This window comes from Amblyomma mixtum, chromosome 2, assembly GCF_055824585.1.
Source record: "Amblyomma mixtum isolate Tamu chromosome 2, ASM5582458v1, whole genome shotgun sequence".
In the NCBI taxonomy this organism is placed as follows: domain Eukaryota; kingdom Metazoa; phylum Arthropoda; class Arachnida; order Ixodida; family Ixodidae; genus Amblyomma; species Amblyomma mixtum.
Window position 1 is genome coordinate 257,442,986 of NC_143013.1, and position 24,762 is coordinate 257,467,747.

A 24,762-nucleotide genomic window follows, 5' to 3' on the forward strand; every position below is an offset into this window, starting at 1 on the left:
CTGCAGAACAGAACGTGATAGGGCGTTACGCTTCAGCGAATTGGCTGTGCGTTGTTGCGAATTTCTGGCAATTAGGAACAGAGAAGAGTGGTTCAGTGAACAAACGCGAGGTAATAATATCCTTGTTGAAACCAAGAAGAGGAAATGTGGATGGGCAGAGCATGCAATGAGAAGAGCAGATAACTAATCGCTCTCTTATGTAACTGAGTGGATTCCAAGAAAAGACAAGCAGACCTGGGGGCGTCAGTCAGGTGGGCGGATGAGATAAGGAAGTTTGCAGGAGTAAGGTGGTCGCAGCTGGGCCAGAGCAATGTTATAACTGGAGATCAGAGGGGGAGGCTTTTGTCCGGCAGTGCGCGCGGATCGGCTGATGTTGATAACGATAGCGACTTTTCTTTCTTGAAATTTACCCGTGCCCGCCATCGTAAGGAGCACGCGCGAGATTTAGAAGAATTTTCATTTATGGGGTGAAATTGAACAGGAAGACTTTATTTTTAAAAATTACGGAGAATTTTCCCTTGAATTCTATAAACGCGCGAAAGTAAAAAATTGCATGAGCGCTAGTCTCTATAACGACGACGACGAAGACAGAGAAGTATCTGCGGCTTCTATTCACGATTATATAATTTCATCTGGTAGATTCCTCTGCTAGAATGTGAATTCACAACTTTTCTTTCTCCGTATTTTTTGTATTGTACAAATTCTAGCTCTGCGTCCCAAATTTTAGATTTAATTATACTCCATTCCCTGTGCATGAGTGCGTTTGTATCCGCTATGCACCCTGGCCAATCCCCCGCCGTGGGTATGTGCCATTCAGCCCGAGGACATCATCATCATCATCATCGTCTTCGCGCCGCGTTGCGACGTCCAGTCTGTCAGCCTATACCCTATTAATACTCCTTTTTCCTCTAAAACTGCTAATCATTCCAACAGTTCACCGCCTGTGTCTTGGCCACTCCCCCGTAGTGGGTATGTGCCATTCTACTTGAGGCCAACCAACCAAGACTTTGTTGCAGATTAACACGAGGCGTGCTCGGCTGTACTTCCGCAACAAGCAATAAAGAAAACAAAAAAAAAAGCGGTGATAGTCTAATGCTCTCGAGCACTGGCTATTGAAGCTAATCTGATCGAGCAGCCGCGGGTTCGAATCCCAGTTGCGGCACTATTTATCTAATATATTAATATTTATTTATTTCACTTGGCACAAACCTGCAAGCATCGTAAGATACTTGGCACAAACTGACAAACATCGCAAGGTCTTGCACGGAGTTTGCCCATTAGAATAGTACATTCGCACTAAAACGAATTTTACCCAGCCTTTAAAGACCAGCGCCGCGCTAAAATTTTTAAGGAGGTGGTTCGGCGATTTAGGAAGTTTAGAACAGCGCGCAAAACAGTTGAACAACAAAGCCATGCAAACAATCTTCAGACGTGGTGAAAGAACTGGAGTGTATATTTCAAGCGGGCGTGATTTCTCTTTTTCTAGACCTTGCAATGTTTTCGGGTTACTGATAACCCAACGTTGCAGTGCAACTCACTTTTTTTTTCCTAAATTAAACTCTTCTTTATTATATACACGAATAAACTCGGGATAAAAAGAGCGTGTGACCCTTGGAATACTTTAACAGTTACAAGCGCAATGAAGCCCATAACCGCACGTATTAATCACTGCGCTCTATTAGAGCGCTCTGTGCTCGCCATCTACTTGCCTTTTTAACTAGAAAACGAGCCCAATCATCTCACTGAACTATCATCTATACTAAAAGTTCACGGATTTTGAAACGCAGAGAACGGAAAGAAATTGGAGGGGGCACTCAATTCTTGCTTATATATGCGGAATTGGACACTCTTGTCTTTGCGGTCACAGATCTCTTGGAGTCCTCATACTACTCCTGGCGCAGCTGTGCAGCGGTTAAGCGATGCGCCACTGCCCTGCATTGGAAGGTGCTGCCACCTGTGGCGGTTGTGCGACCCAGGTTACTCTTCTCGAGTGACCAATCATTAATTTAACTGCCACCTGCCCCTGTGGTCAGTTTGCTCACAATCCGCTCGGCAGGTTGTGATGACGTCACAAGGTCACGTGACCTGGGTGACCCACCTGACTGCTTCTCCGGGGATTTTTCGCTATGCGTTCTTAGGAACACACCTAGTAGATATTAATAGTTCTAATAACGCATTATACTTTTAAGTTAAATGGCTGCTTTCCGCACTGCTTTCCGTTATGTCTTTCCAATGTCTGCAAAATTAGCCATTTATTACGCCTTATTTTCTTCCTACATAAACTATTCTCATTTAGTCTGGGGCACAGCAACCGACAAAAACCTCAGTAGTCTTTTAAGGATACAAAAAAAGGTTTCTCGGATCATTAATAATTTGCCTAAGTTTCACTCAAGTAAACTTATCTTCAGAAATCTTAAGGTCATTCCAATAACTAAAATGTATCATTATAAACTCCTACGCGAATATAAACTCAGCATCAAGGAAAATCAAAGGCTGTTTTTGGACATACCGAACTTAGAATTAATAGGCAACGCGGCCTATAATACGAGGACAACAGACCTTTGGAAAGTGCCAAAGTGCCGTACGAACTATGCGCTTCAGAGTCTTAGGAATAACCTGCCTCGATTACTAAATGAACATATTAAAGCAGAAACAGATATTTTAGAACTAAATTTCCGGAACCTGAAGGCGTTGTTTTACTAATTTGCATGTCCCTAAAACACACTACGCATTTCATAAACAAAACACCTTGTAGAGATATTTCGCCACTGTTTCATTATAACTGTCTTCATTCCCCGACCGTGACATGAGCTTGTCGCCATATCACTCATAAAAATGTCAAGTTGTAATTTTGTTTGTTTCTGTATATTTCTGTACATGTTGTTCTGTACATTTCTTTTTGGATTGTGTTGCTTTGTTGCCGTCAATGCCAGGGGGACCAAGATTTTTTTCAAGCCGCAAAGGAATGGCTTTTCTTCTCGGCCCCTTTCACAATGTGTTCGTCATGTTGTGAAGAACAAATAAAATCAATGAATGACTTCTTTGCAAATTATCTTTTTTTTATTAAATTAGTTAAAAGGCTGGAAGTCATTCATCGGTTCGTAGGGGCTGAAAATTTATTGTCATGCGCTGTAACAGTACAACACTCATTAAATGCATTTGAGATAATGTGAAAGAACTAATAGGAGAAAGTATCAGCCATCAATTTGATAGATGTGGACTTAGACAGCGAAGGAAAACGCCGCGTCTGTTTTTCTTGCTTCTTTTTTGTCGTTTTCGCCTGCCTTACCAACGAATTCGCATTGTGACTCTCCGCAGCATAACGACTCTCTCACAATAAGGTAAACAAGAAATATAAACATCGCCGTTGCAAGGCATAATTCATATACACCTCAGCGGTGTCATGGGAGGCGTTCTTGCTGAATGTTTTCGCTGGGCGAATGCAACGAAGACGAAGAAGGAACACTTACGACACGCACAAGCTACAACAACAACAACACGCACAAGCGCAGTACAGATGAATACCAACCTTTACCACCCGATTCTTGGCCGATCCCCCAGAGTGGGTATGTGCCATTCTGTCGTAGGCTACAACAACAACAACAACAAGCAGCGCTGTCCCTTCCGCACAGCAGAAACATTGCGTCGAAATGAACAGGCTGGACCGGCAAGTTGTATTGAACCGCAGCTTGCGGGTAAAACCATTTCTCACATCTGAGTCACTACACGTCTCATTCACAAAAGCTGCTAGTTAAGGAATTTGATTGATTGGCATGACTAACAGAAGGGTGAAATACGCATTTTAGGTTGACGTATATAAAATAAGACCTCCATTCTGAGGTAAAGTAAAAACAACGAAAAAGGATATGCCTGTGCCTGCAAACGAAGCATGCCATTTATTATTATTTTTTTGTACGAGGATGTGGAGGTAATGGGGCAGGGGAAGGCATCGGGTTGGCCGCTGCTCGCTGGAGGCAGGAAAAAAAAAGATAAATATTGCTGGCGGATTAGCATTGCTAACCACAAAATACTGTGCGACAGCAGGCTTTTGCAGGTGGACACCAACGCCACGTCCCTGAAAGCGCGATTCAAAGCGCGTTTCCTTTCTTTACGTGACTTGCGCACAGATGGAAGTTGATGAAGGCGGCGACGTGTGATGCACAGCGAAAGAGTTCGTTGCAGTTTAACAAAAGGCGTGATCGGCTGCGGCGATAGCCTAGTGCTCTCGTGCAGGGGCCGTCAAGCCTGATCTGTTTGCGCCACAGCGTGCTCGAAACCCAATCGCGGCGATACTTATTTTGTTTCTCCCGGTTAGTCAAGGTCACCTTCATTCAAATTCTTGTTCATTTCTCGCCATTTCCCGCATCACGTGACTAACTTCAGAGGCGTCACCACACGCCGGCATTTTCCTGGTTAGGAGGCGAGTAGTTCTTTCGCACTAAAAATTGAAGGTACAACAGTGATACACCGAGTCAAGCTGCTGCACTAATGTACACATTCGCATTGACTGCGCTCGTGACCGGTGAGAGAAAATCGCGTTTTCCTGTCTTTTCTTTGTGCGGGAGCTCCCATTGATACCGGCGACGATGACGTTGGATCGGCATCATAATCGCCATCACTCCCACTGAACCTCGTCCAGGCGAACAAAGAAAACAGCTTCATCATAGAAAAGCTAAAGGACAGTTCGGAACAAATCACCATGATAATCTATAGAGCGTTATGGACGGAAAACACGGGATGAAAGAAACCAGCGCATTAAGACTAGGCCGAGACCACGTTCTATCCGGAATAACGCATGTGACGGCGTATCTCTATCTCAGAAAGGGGGATGTGGAGAAGCTGGATACAATAATTAAGAAAGCCATGAAACAAGCCCTGAGACTCCCCATGCACACCTCAAACGGCCGACTATCGAGGCCCGACATCCACAACATGGTGGAGGAGTTAAGTGAGGCACAGAGAAGTCAAGCCCCCGGACTGTTATCCACTGCAACTGAAAGGAAGATTCTCATGAGACTCGGAATACCGTTACCCGTGGGTACGATGGAGTCAGTTGATATAAAACCAAAGATCAGAGAGAAACGTCATGTTAACTCCATCCCCAAGAATATGCATCCTACTTAAAACGAGGGAACAAGAGTAACTAGAGGAAAATACACTAGAAAGAAAAAGAATACATCCTCAGAAACAATATGCACAGACAAAGCCGGACCGGTTGTCGGTGTATTTACTGAGGGCAGCTACCGGTCGAGGAGATAGACTACTAGGCTGCGTGTCGATCAAGACTAGACAGATTGCGACTCCTGGAGAAGTAGCCATAACCCTTGCCATCCACGCGCATCCTCAGGCAGTCGTGATCTCGGACTTCAAACCACATGCGGAAACAACATCAGACACCGGCTAGTTGAGCAGGCCACTTGGATCTTCAAGGTTACAAGCTTTCAAACATCACTCATAATATGGTCTCCAGGACAATAGGAGGTACGGGGCAGCGAATTTGCCCATGACCACACCCATAAATTACTACCCCGGGCACCATCGCAGAATGATCACATCTATGATACGTCACTCTACACCTGCTCTGAAATCCTACAGAACGAGAGGATAGAACGATCAGAATTTCCAGACACTTGAAGAACTAAGGACGAAGAAAGCGAGAGAAATGCGATAGCGGTGTGTTCTGGATCCACTGTGAAATGATGAAACTTGAAGAAGACACCTAAAGCTAAGCGCTACAGTTCCTAGAATAACACAGCGCGAGAGACCGGTAGTTTAAACACTTGTGTTGTCGGCCGTGACAATGACGCAGTGGTCTAATGCAGTGGCCAGCGAAGCTGATTTGTTCGCCCCGCCGCGGGTTCGAAACCTACTCGCAGCTGTAAAGTGTTTGATTTAATTTATTTAAGACACCCTCTGGCCTTCTCACATTCTAAAAACCCCATCCTACGCTTGCCCTCTCTGGTAGAGATGTCAATAATGCCGCAGCCTACGAGCTCCTGCAGTGTGTTGTATTTTGAAATTTGGCGCCATCATGTGATTGGTTCCTTTATATCAACGTGGTCTTGATGAAGTCAAAATCTTTTGACTAATCATTGAATTTCGTGAAAGAGAACGCCAGAGTTTTGCCTCGACGACAGCTTAAATACTATCGCATCAATATGAAGGAAGATACAAACGAACATCTTTCACAACCTCAAATCGCTCATACCTGGTACACAGAACTTTACCGGCCAGAATGCCGCAGCTGTGATGAAATTTCAGATCTCTACCACATAATATAGGCCTGCCATAAAAACAAAGCTATATTCGCTAACCCTTCCCTACCCGTAACCGGTAGGAGAGGTTGATGAGGTTGAGGTTGTCACACTGGTGGGATTTACCTTGCAAATATTGCGCCACCAATCGCTCCTCTGTAGCGAGATTTAAATGTTGATTTCTCAACCCCAAACCAGCGGAAAGCCACCCGGCTCAACACAGGCCCTGGGGGTCAGGCATGCTCGTAAACAGGGCCGCCCTAGTAGCTTCAACAAATGGAACCTTGAGATAGGAACCGCAACCACGAAGTTCAGGCTCAATTTGCTCAATAAACATTTTAAACAACAACTAGAAAGTCTCGTTTCTTCGTCGTCTAACTTGGATTAGCTGTTCTCCCACCTATTCGGCCATGAATGCAATGTTCATTTACGAAAACATGGGACTCCTTGGTTTTTATTTACTGGAATTAAGACGCCCACTTTTGACCAGGGGAAATCTGCAGTGTTGACGCAAAATTTGAACAGTGGGGAGCCCTGCAACCCATATCTGAATTGCCAGCGAAAGTTCGAGCGGACACTCATGGATGGTGGTTGAGACTGTCTCCTCGTAGGTAAACGAAAGAAAAGTGTACACATCAAGACTTCCTATCCGCATTGTGAGGAAAGCTAACATTCACTCCTTGGGCATAAAAATAGCGTATTGCTTGTCCTTAGCATGCCTGTTTTTCGTTTATTATTTATTTTCCTTGTGTATGTGGAATTCCTCAAGTTTCAATATTTGGTACCTAACAGAGCCACTCTCACACGTTCTTGCGCTTGAACGAGTGCGACGAAAAGCTTTGCGTTTTCCCAGCTAACGCCAACAGCGCTTGGATTCACCAACTCAACTCCTTCTATGTCACGTTCGCCTGGAGACCTGAAGAGAAGAACTTGAAGCCTTGATGCCTACTTCTGCACAATGCGCTTGGACCTAGTCCTCCGCTTTTCATGACGCTATAAATTTTATAGATCGATAATACGTAAACAAGGAGTCGGCCAAACCTTAAGCTAGGGTGCTCGACAGCCGCCTTTTCTGAACTCCAGTGCCTTATGACCTAGCAAACTTTCGAAAAGATAAAAAATAAGCACAGGCTAAACAAGCCTGTGCTTAATATTGATCGTTTATTGGTTTATGGGGGTTTAACGTCCCAAAGCGACTCAGGCTATGACTGACGCCGTAGTGAGGGGCTCCGGAAATTTCCACCACCTGGGGTTCTTTAACGTGCACTGACATCGCACAGCATACGGGCCTCTAGAATTTCGCCTCCATCGAAATTCGGCCGCCGCGGCCGGGATAGAACCCGCGTCTTTCGGGAGTTTTCCGCAAATTTGCTTCGTCGTAAGGCGCACGAGCGTAGAAAAGGCGGCTGTCGCGCACCATAGCTAAGATCTGGGAGGCTACATTTGACGAGTCAAGGCTGGAAAGCTTTATTGGCTGCGATGTCACCTCTGACCATGCTTTACGGTTATACGGTATATCCGCTTAACAATTGAGGTTACCCTGCTCAAAGCCGGCATTGTTTAGGCCCCTCTGCATCACATGACCACAAAGAATCTGCTCCCTACCTGATCTCGCCTTGTCGCCGCCAAGAGCACTTGTTCCTCAGTACACTCTAATAATAAATTAGGGCCTTATGTTGGCTCAAATGTGTGCTATGTGTGTCCGCTCATCATCGTCATCATCAGCCTCACTACGCCCACTGTAATGCAAAGACCTCTCCCATATCTCTCTTATTAACCCTCTCGTTTGTCAGTTGCGGCAACCGTATCCCCGGAAACTTGCAAACTTCTTAATCTCATCCGCCCACCTAACTTTCTGCCGCCCCCTGCTACGCCTGCCTTCTCTTGGAATCCACTCCCTTACCCTTAGGGACCCGCGATTACCTTGCTCAAAAGCCAAAAAAAACAGACGAACACAGGAAAACGAGAAGAAGTTAGGAAAGAGACTGAACTACCGCGATGCGCTCTTTCCTAACTTCTCGTTTTCCTGTGTTCGTCTGTTTTTGGCTGATGTTTTTCGATCAACGTTATGCACCAACTAGCCCAACAACGTGTTTTACTACGTTATCTTGCCTTCTCGTTACATGCCCTGCCCAAGCTCATTTCTTCCTCTTGATTTAGACCTAGGATGGCATTACCGGCGTTTGTTCTCGCACCCACTCTGCCTGCTTCCGATCTCTTAGTTAACGTTACGCCTATCATTTTTTCTCTCCATAGCTGGCTGCGTTGTCGTTAACTTAAGCTGAACCGTTTTCGTTAGCCTCCACGTTTCTGCCCCATAGGTGAGTGCCGGTAAGATACAGCTGTTGTATACTTTACTTTTCTCTTGAGGGATATTGGTAAACTGCCATTCATGATCTGAGGGAACCTGCCATATGCGCTCCACTCCATTCTTAATCTTCTAGTTAGTTCCGTCTCATGGTCCGGATCAGCGGTCACTACCTGCCCTAAATAGACAATCCATTACTACTTTCAGCATCTCCAAAATGTGTCGGTTGCACTGTAACAAGCAACAAGGGCTTGAGAGTCCTTTGCCGCTTGATGAAATGCACGTGAGTGCGATTGTTTTTTGTGCTTTTCACCGCTGTCTTATAACGTGCTCGAACTGATTCCCCGCCTTTTTGATGAAGAGGAGGGAGAAGGCAGGGTTTTGATCATACTTGCTAGATACCAGCAAAATTTCTAGGTGCAGCTGACAGGGAGCATTTTACGGCTGTAAGCCTGCTTCCGAGGCTGACAAGCTTGCGGTTTCCGTGTCCAATGTATTACACATTTTCCATTGCCGGTTCTGAGGGGACAAAGGCTATACACGAACCTTCCAAAGGCCCAGCTCGGAATACTTATACGTCATTGAGCGCCAAAAGCGCCAGAGTTGGGACTCCATCCTCCTGTATTGATTTCTAAAAATTTACGGCTCTTTATTGGGCTGTCAAAAGACTTTTTCCGGAATATTTTTGCCGAAAAAAATATCGAGTCATTTGAAAGCCCTTTGAATTCTTCAGATGAGTCAAAAGATAGGCCTCGATAAAAAATACCCAGTGTTTTTTTATTTTATATTTCGCATTTTTCTCACCAATGAAAGGCATTGCACTTTCGTATGGCTTAGGGAAAAAACAGGACTCAATTGTTAGCATTTACTTACTGTATAAGCAAGAATTCCACCTTTTTTCCAATTTTGTTTTATTATATAATCATCTTTAACGATCACTACAAAGATCTTTTTTTCCCCTTCCTGGGACATGTACAACATCTTTAGAATACTTGAAAGGTAGTCGAGAAAAGTGCGCTTTGTCGCGTATAGGAGCCAGTAAACCTCGTCCGGAGGTGTTGCGAGTAAACATATTTTAAGCATACTATTCCACAGCAAATATTATTGAGATTTTGGCTCAGAAACCTTAATTAGAGGAATTTTGTTTCGACTGCGTTATATATGCCCATTTCGAAAATGTTTCAAACCGAACGTAACAGACTGTTTCAGGCAAAGAAGTACGAAGCGGCGTATTTCGTGTATTCGGCTGTAAATTTCACCCTGAGGTTCTGGTATAAATTTGAAACTATTAAAATCTACAAGTCCCCAAGTTTTTCAGTGAATTCTTAATTTATTTACAAGCATATGCGGTCACGTACGCACAAATTAAAGCATGCTAAATCCACGTATTACACGATGCACTAAACAAATCTAGAAGCCAACAAAATGATTAAGACATGCGATAAATATACTTGCAGCCAATAAGAGTGAAATTTACAGCCGAGTACACGACGGAAGGCACTTTTTTGCAAATTCGTTTCTTTTATTTTTTTGTCTGAAACGTTGTCTGGTATATCCTGGTTCAAGCAATTTTATAATGTACACGTCTCAGACAACCAAAAAAATAATTTTTGTGGCCATGGATAAAGTCTAGATACTGTAAAAATTGAAAAAAATGATTCAAATTGCACTTAATTTATGAACCAAGAATGCATGAAAATTGGGCACTGCTGTTTTTTTCTTGCCCAATACGGAAGCGCACATCTTACGCACTGCTGAGAAAAAGATGAGAAGCGTGAACGAAAGAAAAAAAATTTTAATTCTTAACGGCAAAGAATTTTGGACTGTTTTAGAAATTTGAAGTACTGTCACATGAGTCAATATTGTCTTTTTTGCAAATATTCCTGCACAAGTGTTTTGACACAACATTAAAGAGCATTAAGTTTCCTGAGAGGAGTCGGGAAGTGTCGAGCGCAAACTTTACTGTGTTTGGCGTTGGACGGTCTTTGTGTGAATAGTTTTTAAGGCGAAAGCCTTTAATGCATCATAGTTGTCGACAGAAGGTTGTCAGCACAGGTGTCACGCTTTTCTTTCAGAGCAGGAAAAATCTTTGTGCACGATGGGATTCGAACCACCATCCTTCCATTCGGCAGCCGAGCGTGCTATGGCTACGCTACTTCCTGCCAACGCATATGTAATTCCCCTTGTCTAGGACGCTGGAGAGGGTTTGCAGAAAGGCGTCGAATCAGACGGATGCCTCCCAAATGCCCTCCAGAGTCTTCAGGATTTAAGATTCACAAACAATTGTGTACTTAATTAACATCTTAACCACACATCAGTGACACCAGCAGCAACACCGCGCTAAAGACTTTCCCCTCACCGCACTTTAGGTCAACAAAGTACCCCCCTGAATTTTCAAAGGCACAAGGCAACTAAAATAAGAATTTGAATTAAGTGCTCAAACTCCCAGTTGCTTTGTTTACTTTCATACCAGTCTGCTAGCGTGTTGGAAAGCTTATAATCCTTAACACGCACATTGAAGGCCTTATTCTGGCATGTTGTATTGTGGCAAATGACTAAACTGTCAAGCCCTAACAAACGTCCCATGTGAGAAATACTCCCTTACGGCCTTCGCATATGAGTATGCCTCAAGTAGACGGTGCCAAGAAGAGCTCCATTTAGCCGTGGAGTTTTCTCATTTTTCATTCTGAAGAGGTGGCCGTGAAACAACATCTCAATGACGCAAAAGACTGAAAACAGACTAAAATATATACAAATATTTAAATGATGAAAATGTAATACTGCACACTTATATAGTATGTGTATATCTGTTTTTCGCCGCCGCGGTGGCTCAGCGGTTATGGTGCTCGGCTGCTGGCCCGAAAGACGCGGGTTCGATCCCGGCCGCGGCGGCTAGAATTTCTTTGGAGGAGAAATTCTACAGGCCCGTGTACTGTGCGATGTCAGAGCCCGTTAAAGAACCCCAGGTGGTCGAAATTTCCGGAGCCCTTCACTACGGCGTCTCTCATAGCCTTAGTCGCTTTGGGACGTTAAACCCCATAAACCAACAAGCCTATATCTGTTTTTCTTCTCCAGAGACGAGCTCATCTCGGTACATTCGATGCTCTATCAGGTAAGGTCATATGTTGCGATGCGTGTGCACTCTTTTATAGTTTAAGAATAACATTAAGCGTAGAACGTTGGGCTAGTTGGTTGGTAGTACTATTGTGAGACATTCCAGCGGCTACAAAGACAGGGACGAAGGTAGACGAGACAGTGTTAAGTGTTAAGAATAACATAGTGGTAAGTGTTAAGTGTTAAGAAGAATAACAGAATAACAGTTAAGAATAGTGTTAAGAATAACAGTCCTCTTTTTATATGCGAAACACTTTTGTGACAATTTTTATATATATCGGACAATGTTTATACAGACTTCCATATCACAGCTTATTTGTACTATGTATGCTGTGCTTCTATGTGTATGTCTTGACATCTCTGTGGACACCATTCACAGCGTAGCTGCCGCACTGTGTAACACTACTTTTGGCAGTCCGCTGTCACGGCGAGCGTTTACTCGCCCACTTCGCACTGGGCGATCGGCGGGAAGTCGCAGTGGTTGGTCAGCTTGTTGAAGTGCAGTCCAGGAGCGCAGTCGAGCTTCATGCCGAAACCACCGCTGCACACAGTGTACTTGGAGCAGTCGTCGGGGTCGGGCACGTATAGCGGGACCATGCCGTCGGTCTCCGGGCAGCTCTCCTCGGCTGGGGGGCCAGCAGCAGGAACACCACCTGCCCCTGACGATGATGGTGGTGCACTTCCGAATGCGACGTATTCACCGGGGCTGGCCGGTGCAGCCGCCAGGGCCGGAGATCCGGCAAAGGTGGCCGCTGACGTCACGGCTACAGCGCAAGTCATGACGAAGACAGCCAGCAAGAACTTCGGGTATGCCATTGTAAGTTTCTTCGGAGCTGTTGGAAAAAAAAAAAAAAACAAAGCACACTTAGCACACCGAAGTACCTCTACTTACCGGTGGGCTACCCTCTAACCCGTAACCCTAACCTTCGAAGTGCATGGATGGATTAATTTACGCTCATTAGTACAGAGGGCAAAACACATGCCTAGAACTACTGAAATGTCTGTTCCGTACCTCCCAAAGCCGCTATGACCAGGAAGGCGAAAAATGACAGTGAAATTCTAGGAGCCTAACTGCGAATGCTTACATCCAGACCATACTGAACCAAAAGTTATCGCTAGATAATGTGTGCCTATACCAAAACACGCCAAAAACGTGTTCTAGAGAAACGTTTTGCCCTCTGTACTTGTTCGTCCGCAGGAGATGGTTAAAACTGGTATCATAAACGTGTGAATCAACCGAAGGAATTCAACGACTTCAAGACATGCGGGGACATAGATGGAACAGATCGGTAAGTGCGGTTTGATTTTTTTTTTTCGTGGTGTAGGAAGAGAAACTTTGTACTTCATTTTACAATCGTCAGCCGCAGACATATTACTTATAGGTCCAAGAAGCATCTCCCAATGATCTCTAATTGTCCTCTGCCCAAGCCAACCGCGCCCACCTTATCACAGGAGGTTATCTTTTCTCGTATTCGGTTGTGGCCCTCCCCCGACTCCGGTTACCGTTTCTTTTCCCTTGAAATGTAATCCGTTACCCGAAGATACCATACCCCAGGATTCCACTTGGATACTATAAACTCTAACCAGTTATTTTATCCGTGATGCTATTTTTCTTTGTCTTAGGGTCACCTTACCATTTTTGTTTCCATTTCCTGGTGCTTTGTCCCTAATTTGAAATCGTTCGTTGGCGTCCAAGTTTCAGCCCTAAGGGTGAGTACATGAGGGGGTGAAACGATTATCCATTTCTCTTTATCAGGGACACCAGTAAGTTATTGTTGTTAACTTTTATAGGTGCCTTAAAATGCACTCCAGCGCACAGTTACCCCGATGGAGATGTCTTTCCAATGGTACGGATATGTGGTGACAACTTCGCTTAAATAAATGTAACGCATTAGTGTTTCCACTACACCACGACCCGGATAGTTGAAAATTACTTGCTTTCGTGTTAATTTCTAAGCCTGTTGCTTTACTTTCTTAACAAGTACTTAAGCAGAGGGATGGCGTGAGCAACTATAACAATATTAAATTGTTCTTTATTAAATTTTATGCTCTAATTCTTACACTAAGCAAACCGACTGAATGCCTCCTGTAAACATGCAGTGAACAACAGCGGAGAAATGGAATTTCCCCGTTACCACTCTTTCCGAATGGCATGCCCAGCTGACTTTTTTCGAGCGAATATGCATTCGCTTCTCTCACGCTATGGTCTCACAAGGCTTGATTTAATGTTGCAATTTCAGCTTTATTAAATACTTGTTCGATATGCATGCAGGCTATATATATTTACATTTTTATATTTTGTACATCTCTCTACAACCTGATCACATTCGCATCAATGTTGTCTAATGTCAAACAACATTTCTGAACACCAGCCTGCTACCTTGCTTGTTCACAGTCCTGCGTTGTTCAGGTGATAATAACAATTACCTTAGTAAAAACTTGCAACCAACCGACAGTAAGTTCATCAGTCTGTAACTGTTCAAACCTTTGACACAACATTTAATTGTCTATTATTAATTCAGCAGCCATCCGTGCTTCTGGTGCTGTTCACATGACGAGGCACTGTGCAAGTACAGTCACAAACCTTCCAAGCATACTTCATTCGCCGCCCTTCAGTAAACGTGCAACCATTTGGACCTTTCCTGACACCATACTCCTCTGCACCGTTTCTAAAGGATTATTTACTTCCACCTTAATTACCAAGAGAAGTTTACTCGTTCGGTGGCACAATTTCAAATGTTAGTTCAAAGATTATTTTCGCTACTGCGCAAATCCGTATAGTTTTTCTCTTCTACTTAACTATCCCTTTAAAAGTGCCAGAGACATTGCTGCCGTTGTCTTTCATTGCGTACACCTCGTTCTTTACAGGTCTGATTTCCTCTGAGCTGGCCTCAGGTTTCTTCTGTGTTTATCTCTTCCTCGATTTTCTCCCTGTGTTTCTTTTTTCTCGTCTGCCTTCATCTGGGGCTGCATCTTAAAGGTGCACTGGAGGGGAACCTAAAGTCGTCTTTTTACCGCGGGAACTCGATCTACACGTCCCGAGCGTTCTTAGAAACTTCGAAGTTGCCCTGTGCAGTCGATTTCCCTAATTGAAGTCTGATTAAACGTCCCGGCTCCCACCATTTTTTTTTTCATTTCCTCGCAGACGGCGGGAGGAGTCGACCAACCTTTCAACCAGTCCCGTGGTGGCTTGCCGCTCTGCCATCGGCGAAGTGATACGTAGTGATCGGCGAAAGCAAAGAGTCCACGCGTATTCATATTTCCGTGGGCCTAATTTGCAGCTATGTAGTCTCTGACTACATCTATTTATTCACAGAAACCTAAAAAACAAAACAAAAGCGAAAGCAAAGCCGCCACGAGACTGCCTGAATAAAAGGCACTCCATGCGTTGGTCGACTCCTCCCACCGTCTGCGGGGAATAAGAAAAAAAAGGCGGGAGCCGGATGTTAATGCGATTTAAATTACGAAAATCGGCCGCACAGGGCAATAATTCGAGGTTTCTAAGAATGCCCGGAACGTGTAGATCGAGTTCCCGCGGCAAAAAGACGAGTTTAGATTCCTCTTCGGTGCACCTTTAACACGTATTACTCGTTTCACTCGATTGAGCTTATTGCTGCAAGCACGAATTAGATGGGCATTTAGGGATTCTTTATCAAGTGACAGCGAGATGCATTCTGCCATGAAGCATTCTCTTTTTAATACAGGGAAAAGCCCTTATCGTTACAAAAAGTCTGCCCTGTCGAGAAATGAAACACGTTCCATAGAGAAACGGCCCCTTAAATGTTTATATCGACTTTCTCAAGATTTAGCGCCGCACGGATGATGGCGGTATATACATTCATTTTTGTGGAACCTTCATGTCATGTATGCGTGCATAAGCCGCTAATAAAGCCAACTGAGTGATAGGTCACCGAGGAACCTTCAGACCACGCGCACTGTAAATCGTAAGTCTGAAGAGAAAATTAAGAGCGACAGAGTAAGAAAAATATTGCGCAGAATCTATTCAGAAATTATGCACAGACGATGCTGGTAGCCCTGCGTTCACTATAAATATTCAGTTGACAATTACAGGCTTAAGATTAGAGCACAGTTCACCGGCGATATTTCCTCGCACCTGGCGATAAAAGCTATGATGAGAAATCGCCAGAGAAAGAAAACATTTTGCAATTACCTCGATCATACACATTCCTTCACCGTAGCTACTTCAACTGCATTCTCCTCTGACATGGGTGGTCATAGTGACGAATATTAAAAGCCCCGTTTTTAGGCGCGCTTGGTTCCTTTAGTCATTCACGGTGATCTTTATCGCCTCTATAATTATCACAAGCCCAGCTGACTACTCTGCAAGGCAGAGAAATATTCTAATGACCGCTAATTACACTCGCCTTACTACATTGCGAAGGTTGCATTAATCTTCCATGAGAGAAGAGTATTTAAGCGACGTCACACGTGTCCTTCCTCTGAAGAACACCAAATAGTGGTAGCAATGTTCCCAAGTCCCCAGTGCAAAAACTACCTTGTTCCTTCTCGAATCTACTACCTTATACATGGCGTTGCAGATGTAAACTTCAGTATACTTATCCACGGCCTTAATCATAGCATTGCCGACAAATTTCAGTTCATTTTTGGCAGTTCAGCGAGACCACAGTCTCGACTTTCTAATTTCTAACCACTTCTAAACAGAATTTCTAACCAGACTTGCAGCTTACAGCAAAGACGATGGACCGTGAGAATAAGTTTCTTGACGACACCTAACTGAACGCAGAGGAGTTCTCACCTTTTCTTGCAGGAACCGTTGCACTGGAACCGTTTACGTAGATTGGGCAGCAGTTGTCGAAGCTCAGGTGAAAAGTGACGGCCCTCGTTCCCCCTTTTCTACCTTGCCCCACTGTCCACGTCCTCTCCTTATCAGTGGCACCAGTTTTCGTGGGTCCAACCAGCTCGCCAGGAAGGTGTCAGATAAGCGGACTGTGACGTTGTCGCCTGTTTTCCATGTGTACACATTCCCAGACTGCTACCTCGCCGCGACGTCCTCTTATTATCGCCTGCAGCCATGGTTTTTGGGGGTCCAACCAGCTCTCGAAGTCCGTGACCCATGATAAGAGGCCCGTGACGTCGACGATATCCTTCCATGCTTGCACGTTTCTTGACGTGCAGTTGCACACGCGTCTCGGCCGGATGCGGTTGCAGAGGTCCTGAGACAAGGTTGTTAAGCCGTAAAAGCGCTGATAATTGCGCCCGGTTGGCGCGTGGACAAAGAAAACTCCAGAAAGGGTGATAAACAGGGTGGTAACTTGGTGCAACGTGGGGTGGTCAGTCCGACTTTGCAGCGGAGGTGCACCAATTATATTTCAATGAGGAATAACTGAACTTACGCCGCATCGTTACCAAGAACTCGAGCCGGTGGTCTAGTTCAATTGTTTTTCCCACGTGGCGTATCAGAAGAAACTAAAGACTGTATTTTTTTTTTCGGAAAAAATTACACGCTAGTAAGAATGGTCTGATCTGAGTTGCTTTTGATTCGGCGTTGAATAGATCACTTGGCGAAGGCGCAATGTTGACATGCCTGTGCGGGCATTGTCCAAAGCCCTGCAGCTTGAAATGGGGCGACCGTGTTGTGAAAATTTCAGTTTTGGCCAATTTCCTTTTTTTTTTTGACAAGCATGCATTTAACAGTGTATAAAGCTAGTCCCTTTTCTATGTAAAGCATCTCGAAAAAAAGAAATTGAAGCAGTAGACTCTTCAAACGACATATTTTTGTCACCCGAAATGGCACTAATTTCCTGTACTTTGTAAAGTAACTATTGTTTAAACTTTAAATGGTTTTGAAATAAATGTTAGGCAAAGAATAGAGATGCACCTGCCTTTGGCGCGTGTGACAAATCAGCTAGAAGATAAATCTTCCGGAATATCCAACTCCGCCATCTCTTTGATTAGCTACGCCCCAAAACGCGACTTCAACCATTAAAGCGCTATATAGGCTTCAATATTGAATGGCTCTGTCCCAAGACAGCTGTTCCAAATATATATTTACAAAATACCAGGGTGTCGAACCGGCATTTTTTCGGGTTCGGTTCGGGTTCGGGTTCACGCCTTTCGGGTTCAGTTCCGGGTTCGGCTCCAGAGGGCCATTTCGTTCCGGTTCGAACCGGTTCGGACCGTCCCGAACCGGTTCGAACCGGTTCAAACGGGTTCAAACGGGTTCAGGACAAAAAAAAATTGAACGCAGATGAGTTTGTCAACCCTGCTATGCGTTTTCATTTTTTCTGGCACATCGGTATACATAATAAAAAATGCTAAGATTTGTTTACAAGAACATAAAACTGGGCTAGCTGGTAAGAGTTCATGCTTAAGCAGCGCAGTAAACAGGACAAAAGAAGACTGGAGACGACACAGACGCTGACTAACAACTGGTTGTTACATTCTAGGAAAAGTGTATGAAGGCGCAGGACGCAGTGAACAATGCAAAAAAAGAACAAAGATTAAAACTAAAAAAACATACTGCGCATGCCCAGCATAGTCGAGTCATGACATCTTTTTCAACGAAATACGAAGACTATATTTCATAGTAGACAGCAATTCACTATCTTCTGGACCTCACACAGTTGCCAAGAAAGCCTGATTCCTTCTCTACATATTGACGGATGGTGAAGCAACACGCCCATCTGCTTCCTTCCTGATCATAAAGGCCTCCACCATGTCCCTACAAATTCGATCTGGGTGAATAAGCAGGAGACTTGTCTTTCTAAATGGGTAAGCAATGAGCATTTTTTTTCGAACATCACAGATAGGTGAAAAAGTAGCGGTGTCGTACAACTTGGCTTTGCATTCCAGCGAGTGCAACGATTGCTTACCCCGTAGATAAGACAAGTGTCGTGTTATTAACCCTGTTTGCATAAGTAGGGAGTTGGTCGAGGCCTATATGACCAGGAAGTAAGCTGATGAGTGTGTTGCCTCACCATCTATCAATTTGGTGGATAAGGAGTAAGGCTTTCTTGGCAACCGTGTGAGGTCCAGGAGATAGCGGATTGCTGTCTATTATTGAAGACAGTCTTAGAATTTCGTTGAAAAAAAACGTCATGACTCAACTGTGGTGTGCATGCGCAGTATGGTTTTTAAGTTTTAACCTCTGTTCTTCTCTTTTTAGGGTTGTTCCTTGAGCCCTGCGCCTTTATATACTTTTCCCAGAATAAAATAACCAGCTGTTAGTCAGCGCTCGTGTCGTCTCCCGTCTTTCTTTTGTCGTGTTTACTGCGTTAATTAAGCATGAAAAATTGTTTAATGCGAGATGTTCTCACTTTACCCATTTTACTTATTGTCCGCAGCAAAGACGAATTTACGGCAAGAGCCGCAAAATGAAATGAACTCAAAATTGATGAAAATCGGCTATGTATACGCTGTAATCCACCTTATGAGGTGTAAGCCGAAAAGCCGGTGGGTTTTCTATCTACAAGACCCTCCTGCTTGAGCAATTTGGGAGACCCCGTTGCGCGAGTAATAGGTCTCTTTTGAAGCTTGAGTCAGTTGGGACTTTCTCGTACGCAGTGTAATTACGGGGCCCCAGGATTGCCGACGCACGCGCCCTCTACGTTCCCGCGCACTACTGAGAAAAGAAACTGCCATGTATCGGTACCTACATACAGACGGACACCTTTCCGTCGCCCCGAAACCGACTTCCCAGTCACCCCTCCTTTACTAAATGGTAAGAAAATGTGCGAGAATGCCTCCACCGCCCATCTGCCGCCCAATGAGAGTCTCGTGGGAGCACAGGCTCTCCCTAACTTGCAGAACTTACCAAACATATTTTATTTAAATCACCTATTCGACATCACCTTTGTGACTCACGTTATATATCCCGAACCCATATAGCTCAGTATCTTCAAGAACACAGCTAATCGTGGCTTCTCACTATAGTACAGTAAGAAATTACGACATTGACTTATTATGATGTCGTTAACCTTGTCTCTTCTGATAAAAATAGTATCATAAAATACGCACGCTTGGATGGGTTGAGGACGCTTCGTTTTTGCACGGACACAAAATGTCAACAGCCCCGCCGCGGTGGCTCAGTGGTTACGGCACTCGGCTCCTGACCCGAAAGACGTGGGTTCGATCCCGGCCGCGGCGGACGAATTTCGATGAAGGCGAAATTCTAGAGGCTTGTGTACTGTGCGATGTCAGTGCACGTTAAAGGACCCCAGGTGGTCGAAATTCCCGCAGCCCTTCACTACGGCGTCTCTCATAGCCTGAGTCGCTTTTGGACGTTAAAATCCAATAAACCAAACCAAACCAAAGAAATTGGCCACATGTTTGTTGCGACGTTGAGCTGCAGCATTCTTGCAAGTGCAGCATTGTTCGAGGAAGGAGATATACTTGCACTACATTGAATGTTTGAGACTTTTCCTGGGGCGCTATCAAAGGGAACCTTTGCGTCAACAGAATTTTTTGAGCCCTTGATAGAGTGATTAAGTGTGGTTAATCTGGCGTGCACCATTTGTCCACAAATTTGTTTCACGCATTTATTTTCAAAACAACAAACAACCCCTTTCTGGCAGCTATGCTTTCTGGGCGTGATGACTAACGCATGCCAGCGAGCGCATATATTTCCGCATTGCCCTTTTGATTATCCGGTATTTAATTTTTTTGTCTTATTAGTGCATCTCCACCGTTGCCAAAAACCCGCCTTGCGTTGCTTATTTCCGTCGCTGCGAACAAGAATATGCGGATTCCAAAAAAAAAAAGAAGCTGCGCCAATTTATACATCCTCCTTTTTGTAATACTAGTAGTAATATCGCAGGTTTAACGTGTCGAGTAGATATTGAGGCTATAGGATAGACGGTGTAGTTTAGGGCTCCAAATTAACGGAGATCAGCTGGGGATTTTCAGCGTGCGACAGAGCACGCTGGTTTTTGTATTTTTAGAATCAGCAGCCGAGCTCCACAGTCATTGAGCCATTTTTTTTTCTTTGTTGCCCTGCATCGTGAGGGGTTTTATTTAGAACCTGCTGTCTGAGACAATGAGCGCCTACAAAAGTATATGTTGCACTACCCACTGCGGTGGCTCAGCGGTTACGGCGCTCGGTTACTTATTCAGTGTATCCGGGTTCGAACCCGGCCCCCGGGGACACGTTTCGACGGAGGCGAAGCGCAAAAGGCACCGTGTGCTGCGCGATGCCAGTGCACGGTAATGGGCTGCTCCACTTTTTGAGAATATCCAGATACTCAAGGATTCAAATCTATATAGGCTGTAGGTATAACATGCTAAGTTTTTTTGCACTACCATTTAAAATAGGGACGTAATCGACGATTAAATTTTGCACTTTTCAAAACAATGGAGGAGCGCGGGGAAGTTTAGTGTGACGTAATGGAAGGTATGATTTCGAATTACCGCTGCCGTCAGCCATTCCCTGCCGTGCCTCGTTGGACGCGGCCAAACAACATTCGGCGGGCTTTGCCTTCGGTGGCATTGGTTTTTTTTCTTCAAAGCAGGCGTTTATGCGGTGGAAATGTACCGATACCTTCGATGACGTCACCATGTGTCCCCCACTTAGCGTTGTACGCTGCGGAGAAGCTTGAAGGCCGTCCCAATTTTAATTGGTGATTACGTCAGCGTTTTAAATGCTAGGCCAAAAGGACTTCGCATACTTTACCTGGAAATTTCACACATTCGGCCCTTATTCGATCGTCGATTTCTAAAACCTATGCAGTTGCTCTCTATTAAGGATCCCCAGCTGGTAGAAATTATTCCGGAGGCCTCCCCTACTGCACCTATTTCTCTTTTTTCTTTCACTCCCACCTTCCTCCCTCTCTTACGGCACGGTTGAGGTGTCCATCAAGAAGTGAGACAGGAAAAACCACCATCACAACGTTGTTGGATCCTCGCGCTAATATTTCATCTATTCGTGAGAAATGACGAAAATAAAAGGAAGGCATTCTCAATCAGTGCTTAAATTACTATGATGATGATGAAAACGTTTATTAAAGCCACAATGCCTTAGTTGAAGGGAAGGCTGATCGGGTCCCTAGTCCGGGACGCCGTTGGTAAAAGCCGCTGCCCGTGCTCTGGCGACGAGGGCTCGTTGTTCCTCGAGGTCCGAGCTGGAGAGCGCCGCCTCCCAGCCCTCCCGCGTTGGCTGATTTATGATCTCAATGCTGTCATTTTTCTGACAAGCCCATACCATGTGGTACAAGTTTGCCTTCTGGCCACAAAATTTGCACTGTGCCGAAAAGGACTCGGGCTCAATGGCGTGAAGCGTAGCTGGGTTATTGAAAGACAAAATTTGCAGCCTGCGAAGGTGACATTCCTCTGATTTCCTGAGACCCTTAGCGGGCCTCGGGAGACACCCAGTTTTATTGCGTGTTTCTCCTTTCAAATGACGCCATAGATATTAGAACACATGGATCACCGTGTGGTATTCGCCTACTGCCACTAAATAATTTAGAAACTAATTTTTACTTCTATGCTGTCCCGGGTTCATCAACCGAATGATGGCTGTGATGTGAATAAAGCTAAGAAAGGCTGTGATACGAAGGCTGTGAAGAAAGGCTGTGATACGAAGAAAGCTAAAATCTGCCCCTGCACACATGAAAAAATTGGCTTACGAAACTTGTGTGCGGTCTTTACTTGAATATGCTTCAGTCGTGTGTGACCCGTACAAGGAAAAGGACATAATGGTCTTTGAAAAAGTCAATAGGAAAGCGGTTAGGTTTTTATACGGAAAATACAAAAGGGAAGACTCTCCCTCCCAGTTAATGATGTCAAATAACATTCCTACACTAGAAATCCGCCGAAAGATTAATAGATTGGTATTCTTGTTTAATAGTTTAACAGGTAAAAATAGACTGAAGCTTACGGAGTGCATTAAGCGTCCTCTAGTGAGAAGGACTCGGAACGTTCATGAACATTCACTTACTCCCCTTTTCGCCAAAACTCAGTTTTATTTACGGTTTTTTCCCTAGAACAGTGCGAGATTGGAATTCGGTACCGGAATCTGTTTTTTCGTCGGAAAATTTTTCTGATGCGTTAAATCGTCTACTTACCTGCTAATATAGCTTGTATGTATGTTTTGTATCCGTGTGCTGCTAATATTGTATAAGTTTATTCTTTTGGCTTTATTCTTTTGGTATCCGTGCGCTCCTAACATTGTATCAGTTTATTCTTTTGGTTTTATTCTTTTGGTATCCGTGTGCTGCTAATATTGAATAATTTTATTCTTTTGGTTACGTAACAATGTAAGTTCACTCCTGCTTGGGCCAAGCAGTGGCCTGCAGTATTCTGAAATAAATAAATAAATCAACATTAGGTCACGTGAGGCACGGGAAAACTAATACAAACACTGATGCGTTGTTTTGACTGACTCTAGCACTTAAATCAGCTGGCTTCAAGACCTATAATCACAACGAACGACGTATCAGCAGTTGTATTGCCATTTTATTGCACCTCACGGGACCTAATTTCCACTACACGTCACAGCCATCGTTATGTTGGTGAAACCGAAACAGGGTCATGAAGAAATTCAAATATAAATTATTTATTATGTGTTGGTGAAATACCACGCGGTGCTCCGTGTACACCAATGTCTAACGCATCGTTTGAAAGAAGAAAGCACGCAAGCAAAAATTTGGTGTCTATAGTCCTTCATTGAGTTAGAGCAGTGCTAACAACTTGATTAAAGATTTACGCAAATATGTAAAAGGGGAGGAATAATAGCTCAAGATTTCACATAAACCTGAAGTACAAAGAATTGGCGGTAGTACATTACAAAAGCGTCAATTAGGCATCTTCCCAGGCCCCAGACTTCCTGTAAGTTTGCTGTCGCATATAATGGGTACCATTATCGCACTTCCCAGCGCAGACAGCTACGGGTGGTTAAATCTATGCGCCAGATCACCTCATTTTGTCCAGAAACAAGAAGTATGCCGAGATGCAAAAAAAAAATGGGGCTGAACCGGGTATCGAACCGGTTCGGAACGGTTCCTTTGAATCGTTCCGGTTCGGGTTCAGTTCCAAGATGGCAAAAAAATTATGGGTTCGGTTCGGTTCCGGTTCCGGGCGAAAATTCGGGTTCGGTTCCGGTTTAGGGTTCGGGTTCGGTTCCGGTTCGACACCCTGCAAAATACACGATGTTTCGCCTAAGACATCAGAATTTTTAAAAATGCGCTTTTTGCGGTAGAAGATCGATTTTTTCGCCATAGCATTGTCAGCGGTGTAGTACATCACAATGGAGCTAAGATGGTCTAACAAGCTGGTTGGTTAACTAATATTGAATAGTTAACTTTTTAACTATTACTGTTAGGCTCCTCAGTCATTGAGAGAGAAGCAACCTACCGTAAGTAATATCCATATCAGTTTTCACAATTTCGAAAATCCGGTTATCCTCGGCTCTGTGGACCAACAAATTTTGGCTATTTCCATGAGTTACGTGCATTGGAGAGATTTCTTTGCCTGCAAGCTTATCGAAAGCGCATGTATTTTGACACGATGTAGCTAAAATTAGATGGGCCACAGTGCCGAGGGTAACCGCGTTTTCAAAATTTTAAAGGCATGTTGGTTGATTTGGTTTATGGGGGTTTAACGTCCCAAAGCGACTCAGGCTATGAGGGACGCCGTAGTGGAGGGCTCCAGAAATTTCGACCACCTGGTGTTCGTTAACTTGCACTGACATCGCGAAGCACACGGGCCTCTAGAATTTCACCTCCATCGAAATTCGACCGCCGCGGCCGTGATTGAACCCGCGTCTTTCGTAGGGTGGCTATCTTTGAGGACGGCAGCCGAGCGCCATAACCACTAAACCTCCGCGGCGGATATCGATATTACTTACCGTGGGCTTCACGCCTCTCAATATTTGTGGATCCTAACAGTTATAGTTAAAAGTTTTCAATATTGGTTAACCAGTCTGCTATTAGCATGTATTACCTGTATTGGGATGTACTAGACCGCTGTCAACGCTATGCCGAGAAAAGCGGTCTTCCAACTCAAAAAGCCACTTTTTAAATATCGTGTAAAGTCTTAGCTGAAACACCATATACCTGTATATGTGTACATAACGGTAGCAGCTGCGCCGCAGGCTCTGCGATATCAATGTAG

The 24,762-nt window shown here is 44.4% G+C and overlaps 2 protein-coding genes across 2 annotated transcripts in view; one reads left to right on the plus strand and one right to left on the minus strand.

Moving 5' to 3' along the window:
- LOC149363649 (uncharacterized) overlaps window positions 1-24,762 on the plus strand; it is a 108,258-nt gene that overhangs the window by 46,098 nt on the left and 37,398 nt on the right. The window lies entirely within an intron of this gene.
- Window positions 11,890-16,646, minus strand: LOC149363650 (uncharacterized). Its single transcript, XM_089573619.1, has 2 exons — window positions 16,454-16,646; window positions 11,890-12,509 (listed from the first exon to the last, which is right to left on the minus strand). The coding sequence occupies exon 2, from the start codon at window positions 12,490-12,492 to the stop codon at window positions 12,112-12,114; it is 381 nt and encodes a 126-aa protein (XP_089429745.1). The 5' UTR covers window positions 12,493-12,509; window positions 16,454-16,646; the 3' UTR covers window positions 11,890-12,111.